At 55.5% G+C, this 13,011-nt stretch overlaps 1 protein-coding gene across 2 annotated transcripts in view; it reads right to left on the bottom strand.

Annotated features, from left to right (window-relative positions):
• HELZ2 (helicase with zinc finger 2) overlaps positions 1-13,011 on the bottom strand; it is a 27,479-nt gene extending 14,468 nt beyond the window's left edge. Inside the window, exons 1-8 of one of the 2 annotated variants that reach the window (XM_064465480.1) lie at positions 12,487-13,011; positions 5,929-7,068; positions 5,626-5,809; positions 5,117-5,224; positions 3,942-4,465; positions 2,936-3,568; positions 1,112-1,895; positions 593-668 (exon numbers count right to left, since the gene is read on the bottom strand). In XM_064465480.1, the coding sequence (XP_064321550.1) occupies positions 593-668; positions 1,112-1,895; positions 2,936-3,568; positions 3,942-4,465; positions 5,117-5,224; positions 5,626-5,809; positions 5,929-6,929 (3,310 nt within the window). In that variant the 5' untranslated portion in view covers positions 6,930-7,068; positions 12,487-13,011. Of the gene's footprint in view, positions 1-592; positions 669-1,111; positions 1,896-2,935; positions 3,569-3,941; positions 4,466-5,116; positions 5,225-5,625; positions 5,810-5,928; positions 7,069-12,134; positions 12,316-12,486 lie in introns of those variants that run through there. The other variant, XM_064465481.1, reaches the window with a different exon arrangement.

Raw genomic sequence — 13,011 nt, 5'->3', positions numbered from 1 at the left:
ATTCCTTTCTATTACTAGCCTCCCCTGCTGGTACTTGGGGCTTCACATGATTCACACATCCTCAAGTCCCTGGGATCACACTTATAGGGTTTTCACCCTCCTACAAAGCAACATCCATTTGAAACAAGTTGACAGTTGGGTGCAGATTTAATTCAGTGTGAAATCTTATTCACTGAGAAAAGGACAAAAATCAAAGAATTACCAACCAGAAAGGGATGGAAATCAGCCCAAGGATTTCCAGGCACTCCCTCCCAGTCAGTGCTACCTGAGCTGTGGCCACTCACTGCAGTGGTGGCAGAGCCATGGGGAAGGGCAGGAGAGCTCTGCCTAACAGCACTGCCTGCACCCTCCCAGAGAGGTATTTTGCCATGAGATTAGCCAGTATTTTGCATTTTAGTAAGGAGGACAACATTAAGATGCTAGAAATACCTCTGCTAACAACCCAGGATCTCTTCTTCCCCCTGCTCATTCACAGTGGCTGTAGCTGTGATAGACTCTCCTGCCCACCAACAAGACTGCAAAAATTCTCCCTCGCACACAGAAGACCTCAAAACACAGCCAGGCATGACTAATTATTGCACAAGACACAAACCTGGCAAGTTTTCGTAGTTTTCTACCACCACATCTTGTAGCTGCTTCTTTCTGAGCTCTTGTCTTGTTGCAGAAACCTGGTAAGAAAGAAAGAGGCATGACTGAATACAGTTTCAGCTCAGAAACATCCCCCAACCAACACCAAGGTCCCTTACCCTTCTTGGCTGCAGATTCCCCAAGAAATTTACTCGACAGCAATCACATGTCCTGGGCTGACTTCAGCCAGTGCTCCCAGTCTGCCCCACAGTTAACCTGCCTAAAGGATGCTGAAAGAAATCTTCAACTCAACAGTCCCACCATGAGGCATCTCCACTCTGACCACCCATGGCATGCTACCCAAGTGGAGAGCGCCTCGAAAAAACAGTGGTGGCTTGCAAGACCCCAGATTCCCTATTTCTGCTAGCACAAAAGACAGGTTTATCATAAAGAGAGTTCAGCATTTATTAGGGAGTGTTTAGATGGTGGTCAGCAGTGCGTGCATACACCCTTCAGGTGGGGAACATGTGGTTCTCCTACATACCTGCATCCCGTGAGAGACCACACAGATCCTCTTCAGATCTCGGACACCCCACTCATCTGGCCACCTCTGATAGACCTCCTGCACTTTCTCAATCACTTGTATTATCTCAGAGGCGTTGTGCCAAGAAATCATGGACATATCCCTTTCAGCCACACCAGACACGTGGCAGAACACGAGTGGGTAGATTTCGGGATGGCGTGGGATGTTCCCACTGGCTTGGATAGCATTGCCTTTGTCAATGTAGAAGTGCTTGGAGACAAACTCAACTATGCCTGCAGTGGAACGATAATTCTCATTGAAGATGATCCTGCTCTTCATGGCCACATCATGCTTCTCTTTCTGGTAAAACTGAAAGAGTCGGTTTAACAGGGTGTGATGAGCAGACTGTCCATCCCCAACACAGAACAGCTTTGGAGTTATCTGCATGTGGTCCCCAGCAAGGACAATCCGGGTCTCAAAAGTGGCATAGGAGAGTGGAACCAAAGCTTCGCACTCCAGCATCTGAGCAGCCTCATCGATCATGATGTGGGTGAAGTAGCCTGGGGCGACCTTCAGGTTCTTGGATAACATGGAGGTGGTAATAATGATGTGGTGCCTGTCAATCTCTGCCTGCGTGGGGTGCCGGAAGGAGCGCTGGTCTGGTGAGAGGCAGCAGTACATCTGAGTGATGGGGTCCGTCAGGTTGATGGGACGGTCAGCAGATACAATCCTCAAGGGAACAGCCCACGGATGCCCGTTGGTCACATAGTTATGGAAGTACTCCCGGATGTAGATGTCAGCAGCACTGGCGGGGAACAAAAGGGGAAATTATCAAGGAATTGTAAGTGCTGTTCCCAATGCTGTGACCATCATCCCAGTGCATTATCATTCACCAACATGCACCCAAAATCTCCCCCAGCTTTGGCTGGCAACACAGTCATCACAGGAGGTATTCACATACATGCAAAGAAGCCGATGTTTACACGGCCACTGATTCCAAGACTATTTTGAGAAACAGAACTTGATACTCGAGACTAGGGCATCTCTTGATGCTCGTATGGAGAAATGCAATGTGCCCAATGAAATCTGTGGCCCTGCTTCTCTCTAGGGCCAAGTCATACAGACATGACCCAGCACACCTCTCCTCTGACAGTTAACCATTCCCAGCCTGGGCAGGTGACACAACATCAGCAGAGGAAGCTTCAGGGCAACCAGACAGGCTGAAACAGGCTAAGATCAGCAGTCACCCATCTATCATACATTAAAAACCAAGGCAGTAACAGCCTGCAGGATGAGATGTGGACACTCTTTTCAGCGTAACTGCTCTAATTTTAACAATATCTTGGCCTGGTTTCTCTGAAGGCAGATTCAATGGCAGTCAGACCAGATCTGCATTTCCTATTCTCCAAACTCTCCCTGGAAAAGTAAAAAAATTGGCGCATGCACAGAACACAATAGTCTTCAAGGGCAAGTAGAGCACAATACTACCCCAGCAAGGTCAGGCAACAGCTTTCTACTTCTTCCAGTACACAGTAAAGGCTAGAAAGAACTAACTACCTCTCCAACCCCATTCCCATTTCATAATGAGGCAGGAATATGCTGCCTCTTCCACAAAGACTTCCTCTCATGCCAGGTTTCTTCCTAGCAGGAAGTGCTAGAGCAGTTTAAGACATATTAAATAAAAATAAATTTATTTAAACAAGTAATTGAAATGCATACTAAGTAAAGGGCAGCTCAGCTCTGTTCTGTACACCCTGGCTCGCCTCATCCCCCCAGGTGAGCAACAGGCCAGCACAGGGACTCAGCCCGTGACTCTGGTTGCTTCTTCCCTCACCCCCCACTAACCTGTTAGTGTGAGTGCAGATCAGCACCCGTGTGTTGGGCTGCCTGAGGATCTCTATGGTGGCCATGGCCAAGGTGAACGTCTTCCCTGTGCCAAAAGGCCCGTAGATGAGAAGAGGTGGGACCTGCCGGCTGCTGGTTGCCTGGCCCGTGATGAAGGAGATGGCCAGTTTCTGCTTGCTATTCCCTTTCTGTGGTGACCCAAGTGAGTATGGGACAGAGCAACTGGCAACATCTGGTAGGACCAGCTTCTCATCCAACAGGCAGTCCACAGCCTGGTGCCACTGCCGGAACAGCAGCTGGTCGATTTGGAACTGGATCTCCACCTTGCAGGAAGTGTCTGGCTTGAAGTTCAGCTCTGAGCAGCATCTCTTTGGTATCTGTAGCCAGATGGTCTTCTCCGTGGTGGCTTTATGCTCCACACTAACCTCGTAAACCCGATTGTCTACAGGTGGGTCAAGTGCCAGGAAAGCAGTGGGCACAGACCTGCTTAGCAGATACCCTTCATCTGTGTCCGGTGAGAGGTTATAAGGGGTAGGCACTTCAGCAAACAGCTCACCAGAGACAGCAAACTTCATCCCCACAGTGAGGCTTTCCAGCCTGGGGGTCAGCGAGATGAGGACCCGCAGGTTGAGTCTGAAAGGAGAAGACACCTGAATGAACAGCAGAGAACTGGCCCATTGGTTCATCAGCCACCACCCTTCCCACTGCAGAGGAGGGATTGCCACGTACACCCAGAGAGGGTCCGCCAGCCCCCACAGTACACAGAGGCAGAAGCTGTGCTTCTAGCTAATCCACAGCTGCAGGACAAGACCCAGCCCTTCCCCTCCTATCACTACCCAGCAAGCCATCTTTCTTGGCAGGTTTCCATTTTTCTGGGAGGGTGCCCCAGGACCCAGTCAAAAAGAGACAGAGATTTCAAAAGTGGCATAGTCCCAAGGGCAGGGTTAGCAAGGGCCTATGGTCCATAGCGAGGAGAAACCCCTCTGGGTCCATGCCTGGCACTTACTTGGCAATCAGAGCCTGCTCAGCTTCTTCCTCACGGAAGAGGAAGCTATGCATCCTCTCACGATAGTTGAGACGGGTGATGGGAACGGTCGCACCACCCTCATGCTGGTAGTCCAGCGCAAGAGCAGGAGGCTTGTACTTGGCCAGCAGATCCACATCTTCACTGGTCCTTGGCATGCTGGGAATGATGATCCGGTTACCTCTATCCCATCGCACAAAGTTGACAGGGTGGCTGCTCTCCCTGCTGCTGGGGATGTGCTGGGGCATCTCCCGCCGGCCCACCTTCACCTTGATCTTCTTCATGAGGACTGGGCGTCTGCCGAAGTCGAACACTACCCACTGCTCAAAGATGCCCAGCGTGCAGCACTCCATACAGACCTCCACTAGTGCAGTGCGTGGGGAGGAAGGCAGGGTGGCCACATGCTCCCCCCGAATGTAGTGGAGGCCCCGGGAAAGCCCATTCCCTGAGAGGTAGAAGTTGACTCCAGGTTCCCGCTTCAGTAGCGCCACGTGCTGCAGAGGCATCTGCCGGTTGAGAAGACAGGGACATGGTGAGGGCAGCCCATGGGAAGAGCCCAGCGGCTGAGGAGGTCCTCCCAGTGGCATTTCCTACTGGAAGCTGCTGCAAGAACTGAATGCCATGCTGGACCTATGGCGCACTTGAAATTCTCCTTAGAGGAGCTTATTCCTCGTGCAACTCCACAGCAATTATTTTACAGTCTTAAAGAACCTCATGTTTCAGTGTTATAGCAACTGATGCAGTCTGCTGTAAACAGGAAATATCCTATGTTGAAGAGGACAATTAGACCCAGCCTCCTGTCCCCCAACACCCACAAAATCCTGGGCAGGAAAGCAGCTGAATCTTGTTATTTGTGATGATAAACAGAAGGTGCTGAGAACAGCTGGTCTGCCCCAGTCCCACCACACAAGACCAGAGAGGAGGCATGGTGGCTGCACCCCTCATGCATGGTCCCAGCTCAGGCACCACCTGAGCCTGAACTGCTCTCAAATACCCACCACATCCTCATTTGGACATCCCAAAATCCCTATCCTTCTGCCCCTTGCAGAAATAATAATTTTAAAAAGCAAACAAAACACTCCAAAGGACAAGGACTGTGCACAGCAGCAGGTGCTGCCAGTGGCTCACAGCCTCCCACTATGCAGAGCTGGGCTTACCTGGGAGTGGACCCTAAAATTCCACCGGTATTTCATCCTCCTGTCCTCTGACTGCACATCCAGGGGCTGCTCACACACAACTCTGACACCCTCGACATCCTCAGCCATCTGTGGGGGAGGCACAAGAGGAGCAGGACTGAAGGCAACATCCCAGGGACACACTGCAGAGGCCTCCACGGGGCCATCTTCATCCTTTGCCTTTATGCTACATCTTCCCAAGAGGGGACCATCAATAAATCCTCATGCTCAGTCCTCACCCACCGCTGCTCAGTGTCCCCATGCAGCAGCCTTGGGAAACGAAAGGACCCATGGCAGAGCAGTGCAGCCAGGTACCCCGAGAAGGCTCTTGCGTTGCTGTCTCAAAAGGGGTGAAGGAAGGGGGATGCAACATCCCTTTCTGCATCACCGTTAGCAAAGTGAGCAGTAGGTTCTGTTCCTGAGCTCTTACACAAGAGGCTTCTCGCAATGCTCTGGACCAGCACTCTCCCACCCTGCCGCCCATGACTCACAATCAACACCTCGTTGGAGCACTTCTGATACTCTGCAATGAGCCGGTCCTGGTAGGACAAGAGCCCTTCCTTCAGTGCTTGCTTCTTTTTCTTCACAGCAACCTTCACCCTCTGGATCCACTCCTGCAGCTCCTCAGTAGAATGAGCCTTGGTGCAGCTGTTCCCCATTTCACACACATCCGCTCTGTCAGGAGAGAGGTGTCCCAGGTGCCACCCATGCCTGGTGGCATGGGGGTCCACAGGGAGCTGGCGGCTGCCTGCTGCCCCTGCCCTCTTTCCTGCTGCACCGGGTGGATGCCTTACCTGCTACACAGTGAGAACTTGGTCAGCCTGAGTGGTGGTGCACGGTAGACCCACTGGACAGAGGTGTCAGCTGAGAGCATCTGCACGTGCTCAATGGAGGAGCAGTGGCTCTCAAAGCTCTCCTGCGAGCTGAAGGTCACCAGGCAGACCCGGCAGTAGAAGTGCACTGGCACAGGCACCTCTGGCTCGCCGTTGGTGTTGCAGGTCTCCAAGGCTGGCAACAGGTCAGAGCGAACCAAGCCGTGCTCCCTCTCAGCCTCCCAGACAGCCATCTCCACTTCGCTGTGTGCATACTGGCAGCGTTGTGGGGTGTGTCTGCAAGGCTGGTCCCTGGAGACAAACTTGCAGTAGCTGAGGACTGGCATGAATTCAGGGCAGGGCCGGATGGCAGTGTACTGCTGCTTCCTCCGGCTGTCCGATACCACATGCACCAGAAGGGGGTCCCAGGTCCGGTGGTACTCACAGAGCCGGCCCTGGCTGCCCACCGAGATGCGCTGGGGGCAGCCAAAGAAGCAACGCTTGCAGATCTCCTGGAAGTGCCCCCCAAACTCGCTGGTGATCTCACCAGCGGCGCTTGCTGCGGAGTGGGGGCTGGCAGCAGAGTGACCCCCCAGCTGCGCCTGCAGCACCGCTGCCTTCAGCCGGCACCGCTCCAGCTGCTGCTCCCTCTCAAAGTTCCAGACCATGGCCTCCTCTGGGCTCCAGGCAAACGTACACTGGCTCTTGTGCTTGCTGCAGCCTAGCCCCACCACATAATACCTGCAGACGGCATAGTGGGCTGGGTTGGGGAAGCCCGGCCGCCTGAACACCTTCTTCCAGGCTGTCCTCTGGCGTCTGCGGCAGCGGGCGAGGAGGATCTCATACATGCACTTGTGCTCCACCTCTCGCAGATGGTAGGTGGTCTCGTTCTCCTTCACGCTGCACTTAGAGCAGACCAGGCGCAGCTCCAGATGCTGCTGGAGGTTGCCCAGCGGCACCCCTGGGCCATTCGCCATTGGCATCCTCGGTGGTGACTTCAGCAGAGCAAAATTAAATGGCAGGAAGTTCTTATAAGGCAATGCCAGCGGGAGAAGGCTCCATGGAGCGGCTGTGTCCTACCTCGCTGCGTACCTGCCAGGCATTGGTGTGAGTTCACAAAGCCTGACAAAGAAATGAGGAACAAGTGACTTAGCAGGAAACATCAGCTGGTCCCTGGCTGGGCGCAGGCTGGGGCACTGGCACAGCCTGGCCCCTCTCACCAGCAAGCAGCCAGGATCCTCACCCAGCAAGCAAACCCACCAGACACACCCGCCCTCAGCACCCAAGTGCTTCGGGTCTGCCCCCACCTGCTCATGGACCTCTGTACACCCACCAGCCCAGGTACCAGGGGACCGTGTCCCACAGGGACCAGGCTGCTGAGCGGCGAGGGCTCTTGGCAGGGCTCAGCTCAGTCCCCAGCATGCCACAGCCTGTAGTCTATCAGCATTTGCCACCCAATGCAGGAAAGCCAGCTGCAGCGGAGGCTGCCCTGGAGGGCCTGGCACGGTCCCCACACTGGCCACCAATCTCTTCCTGGACCATGGCCAGGCGACCTGACTTCCTCTTCCCGCTGCCAGTGCCTCCCCCGCCTTGGTTTGCCTCTGCCAACTTTCTCTTTCTTTTTCCTGCTCTCTCCCCTCATTCTGGGTGGGCAGCCCCACCGCTGCCCCGCACCAAGAGGGAGAAACCCAGCTTCAAACCTCCAGCCCATCTACCCCCATGGCACAAAAGATTAATTGGAATTAATTAACCAAGCAACCACCCTCTTTGCTCCTCGGATGCATCACCCGAGGTCAGGAGATGTGCATGCTGGAACAGGGACCTGCCGGCATGTCCTCTGGCCAATAGCTCGGTAAACATCCGGCTGGGAGAGCTCCGGCTCCAGCAGTGAGGAAGGTGACTCACCATTCCCTGCCCTCCCCGGCCACCAGCTCGGCATTTGCCAGCAGTTTCCTGGGTAACCAGAGGGCCAGGAGCATCCCTGGGAATGATGCTGCAGGGTTTCATGGCTGGCCCACGAGGCGAAGGGAGCACACCGGGGTGGATCCATGGCCAGGGTGTGCTGCCAAGCAAAGCCACCAGCCTCATGCTGAGCATCCACCTCGGGCTCCTGACCCGCAGCCACAAAGGACCAGCTCTCTAGCGATACAGGGGAAGAGCAGTATTTTCGGCTGCAGTCCAGCAGACAACAGAGCAGGGAGGCAAACTTTGCACAGCTTCAGCAGAAATACTTTTCACTTCTAATTAAGACTCCTTTCCCCACCTCTGGGATAAATGGGGTGGTTGGTGCTGGGGGAGGTGGGCAGGGGGGTGCTGAAGCTGCTGCTCTGGCTGAAGCTCTAGGCAGCACTGAGCCGGGACTGCAGGCAGAAAGCAGCTGGAGCACCTCCTGTCCTCCCAGCTCACCGTTAGTGAGCTCCTCACATCCCATCCCAGTGCCACAGCACCCACCCACTGCTGAGCTAGGAAAAATCACCTAATCCTACTTCTCTGCCATGCATCAGGTTGGACACATGCTTGGCGGATAAACACCAGCCCTATTTATCTCTTAAGGTCTGGCAGGGAGCCTGGCACTGGGCAGACTGCTAGTTTCTGTTTCAGTAAGCTGCGAGACTCTGTGGAAGAGTCCGACAGCAGTGCTAGCTCTTCCTCTGCATGATTCAGGTCACTGTGCCAATCTGTCGGCTCTCCACACCGAGAGCTAAATCACCCCGAATCATCTCTGCACCTTCATTTCCAAACCTTTACTTGCAGCCCTTCTATGCAGGCTAGCATCCCTTACTTAAAGCATGAATTATAGCCACCTGAGCAGCACAGTCCTGCCATGGCTCTGCCTGGCCTCTTTCCTAAAAATTGTCCAAACGCACAGCATCTGCTGGGCCCACCGTGGTCCTGCTCAGGCAGCATCACCTGCGTGCTGCACCCTGCAGGCACACAGGGCCAAAGCAACAGCACAGCTGCTGGACATGAATGCAGCACAAGTGCTAAGGAAGAGCATCCCCAACCTGGAGTGGGGCTTGGGCCAGCAGAGAGCCAGGGTATCCCCATCCTCTGACTGTAACAAGGTCACAGTCATCAGAAGAAAACCATTTCTGCAGCTCAGCTGCTGTACAAGGTTCAAGAGCTCTTCCTTTGCTCTGGTTCTACCACAGAAAACAATTGGGGTTGCAGCAGAGGTTTTGATGCTACCTGACTGCCGACTGATGCAGGGAAAATGCTTTGCATTGAAATTAAATAACCTGAGAAACAATAAAATATAGGAGAGCACCTGTACACAATAAAAAGGCAGGATGAAGAGTGGGACACTGTGTCTCCTGCCAAAGGACACCAAGGGATGCTCCGCTGATCCCCAGCAAGACAACGAAGGCAATGCAGCACTGGCATGGGGCTGCAGACCCTGCACCCAGGGGCTGCTCCTGCCAAACGCCCACAGGGTCATTAACACCTGCAAAACTCCCGGCTGCTGGGAACTGAGGCGGCAGTTTGGGGAGACACACTGCCCCGAGCACAGCTCCGCAGGCTCCCATGCCAGGCTGCAGGAGGAGAAACCCCGGCACCTTTTGGGGGGCAAATATCCCTCCTGCAAGAGTCTGGGGACACTGTTTGTCGTTGTCCAAAGCATGATGCTACTAGGGAGCATTCCCACTCAGCTTTACCCGGGAGGTCCACAATCAGCTGGAGCTAAACTGGACCCCAGGGCAGAGGCACATACACGGGCTGCCGCAGGCTCAGCTTGCCACAGTAGCTCTGCATGGTCTGGCAAGGCAGGGGCTGGCAGCAGGCAGGGAAGGAGGGAGGGCAGGGGGAGACGCGGCAGTGAGGGGCTGGTGTGGCCAGGCTGCTGCTGAACCACAGCCAGGAGGAACATCCAGAGAGGAACGTGAGGGCATGCCTCCGAGAGCCTTTCAGCTCCTTTGAAGCTGTCGGGAGTGAGCAGCATACTCCCGGCGGAACTGGGACTTATTTTGAGGCTAACATCTGCGGCTTTGGGAACACTCTGGTTTCCCTCCGATAGTAGTTTCACCTTCCTTCCTCTGGAAGTCTCCTTAGCACAAGCCTTCCTGGGAAAGGCTCAGGATGTTCAGGATTTGTGCAACATCTATGCAATGCTATCACTGGTGAAAACTCCAAAATACCTCAGTAATACACATGAGAGAGGACAAAATCTGATCGCTAGCACTCATCTCCTTGGAGTAGGAGCCGAGCTTCCTCATCCCAGCACGGCCACAGCCAGTGAGCCCAGAGGACTCGCGATACTGCAGCAGCAACAACACTGACCCGCTTGGCTAAACATTTTAAGAACTACCCAAAAAGACCATACAGGAGAGCTGGGCTGTTACTGGTATCTGTACCTAGGCAGGGCTTATCAGTTTGAAAAAGCTAAGAGGGAATAGTCCACCTTTAAAGGGTCAATTCCCTTGCTGTTCACTTTTTAAAGAAAGTGTTTGATTTTAAGCAAGTTGCCAGAACATGCTCTGAAGATGGGAGGGAAGAGGAAGGGGAAGTGCAAACCCCTCTTAAAGTCTCTGTGCAGCACCAGCACTGAAGCCAAATTAAAGCCTTTTTCTCTCTACAACCATCTTATAGCAGAAAAGAAAGAAAAAAGGAAAAAGCTACAGGAACTTTTGCAATCCAAGCCTGGGCAGAGGAAAGATGCAGGGCACAAGAAAGCTTGGAAAGGTGCACCATAAGATAGCTGTCCTACTGATAACAAAACTCTGATGTCAACAGGGCAAAATCCAAGTGCCCCAAGGAAGGTGGGAGCTGATTGAGAGGAATATTTACCAGCAAGCCACAGAGCATTATTTGCAAACCAAACCACACCATCACCTCGCTGATGGCATTTCCTCTGTGCTCAGGAAGACGCTTCGGGTCAGGGCTGGGCCACGCTATGTCTGAGCATTGTCCCCCATCAGGTGCCTGGCAGAGCTGTGCTGATGCCAGGGATAATCATGTTTCCCTGGAAATGGCGAGTTGAAGCATGGCCGTGGCAGAGAAACATTCATCATGGCTCCGTGGCAGCGTCCTGCCGCTCCACACCCCTCTGCCATCCCTGCCCACTGGAAGGAAGATGGCCTTTTTGTCAGGTCTTGTCTCAATTAATTATTGACAAGAGATTAGGCAACACACTACAGTGGAGTGAGCCAAGTGCCCCTCGATCAGAACAAGTGACGTGGGTCAGAGTGCTGGGACAGCCCTCTGCGGGGACAGGGACAGGCCAACGGCATGTCCAGGGGACCACGCGCTTCAGGGGACCACGGCCCCACACCCCGGTGATCAGTCCCAGCTGAGCACCGGACTTGGAAACCCAAGGAATTTTTCCTCTCGGCTGCGAGTGCCCGGAGCAGTAGTGCAAGACCAGCACAGCATCCCCCAGCACCCTGTGTGCAAACAGTGCATCTAGGCTGGGTGGAAGGGTTTGGCCCTGGTAGAAGAGCTACACCGCAGGTGCTGACCCATGCCACCCCATTGCCTGCAGTTATCCTCCTAGCATAGAAGCCACAGCCCCTCCAGCGTTTCCTTCCTGGGCAAAACCAGCCTCAGAAGTTCCTGGGGCCCCTCCTTTCCCCAGCCTTTTTCAAAAAGACATTTCACTCCACATCCTGCCCGGACAGCTGGCACAGTCCTGCCAGCCTGGCTGTTGTGAAGTGACAGCCGTGACACCATTGCCAGAGTCAGGTGGGCACGACCCCCCCGGTTTGTGTGCAGCCTCCAGGCACCTGCAGCCTCAGCTACTGCATTTGCCTTACCCAACTATAAAAAAGTTCACTGGGAGCTCCAAGACCACATCCCTGGGGCTCAGAAGTAGCAGCAGAGAAAGGAGGACTGCTGGGGATTGCTCGCCGGAGGCGGCACCGCACACCCCTGCCAGCCCGGGTGCTCCCTGCCCTCCAGCGCGGGGCTTTGCACCCCAAATCCTTCATCCTGACCCTCCTTCCCCCTCCTCTCCCGAAGGGGCTCCAGCGCGGGCAGGGATGCTGCGAGCTGGGGCGGGAGCAGACGGGGGAGGCTGAGCGGGCTGAGCACCCTGCCTCGTCCTGAAGCACTCCAACACCGTGCAGCACCCCAAAGCACGCTGCAGGGCTACCGGGAGCACCCCGAGCCCTGCAGCACCCAGCACCCTGCAACACCCCAGGGCTCTCCGCACCCCCTACCCCCGCCCTTGCAGCCCCCCGCGTCGCTCTCACCGCTGCCGCGGCCGGGCAGGGGGGGGACCCGGGGACTCGCCGCCGCCGGCAGTTTCGGTTCTGGGGCCTCCCCGCATTCAAACCGGGGCCGGACTTCGCGGAAATTGCATCACGGCGGCCCCGCCCCGCCCGCCGGCACCGGGGGGAGCCGGCACCGGGCGGCGGCGACAGCGGGGCGGGGGGGTGGGGTGGGGTGTAGCGGGGACTACCAGTTTCCCACCCCGGTCCCGTCGTATCCCGCCCCCCCCCGCATCGCGGGACGAGCCTCCCCGCCCGCCCCGCCAAGCCCCCCGCGCCCCCGCAGCCCCCCAGCGCCGAGGGGATGCTCCCGGGGCCGCCGGCTGCTGCTCACCCGCCGAGGGTCGGGGCTTCCCCGCACTCAGCTCGGTCCAGCGCCCGGGAGCGGCGGTACCGATTCGGTGCCTCCAAGGAATAATAAAGAGAAAACTAAGCAGCACGGCGGCAGCACCGGTCCACAGCCCGGCCAGGCCCCCGCGTCAGCCGAGGAGCCGAACAGCCTCTGCTTATAAAGGGCTACCAGGAGGGGCAAAGCACCCCGGTTTCCTTTCTGTTCGTCAGCATCACTTTCGTTTTCCATTCCTTTCGCTGTCTGACGAAGTGCAACCCAGCTGCAGAAAGTTCAACCTCGAGCCAAAAAAAAAAAACAACCCGAAACAAACTAAACAACCCAAACCACTCCCAGCATCAGCCAAGGCGCTCCGAGGTGACCAGTCTCCATTGCACTGGGCTTTGTGCAGGGCGGCAGTCCCCACACCCTGGGTGGCAAGAGCCCACACCCTGGTGTGCAAATGCCACCGCACGGGCACCGTCGCCCGACTCTCAGCACCCAGGGCGTGGGGAGTCCTCAGCCCCCCCG

The sequence above is a fragment of the Phalacrocorax carbo genome, chromosome 14 (assembly GCF_963921805.1).
Source record: "Phalacrocorax carbo chromosome 14, bPhaCar2.1, whole genome shotgun sequence".
Taxonomy (NCBI): domain Eukaryota; kingdom Metazoa; phylum Chordata; class Aves; order Suliformes; family Phalacrocoracidae; genus Phalacrocorax; species Phalacrocorax carbo.
The sequence above is the reverse complement of the archived record's forward strand: the minus strand, read 5'-3'. Positions and strand labels throughout refer to the sequence as shown.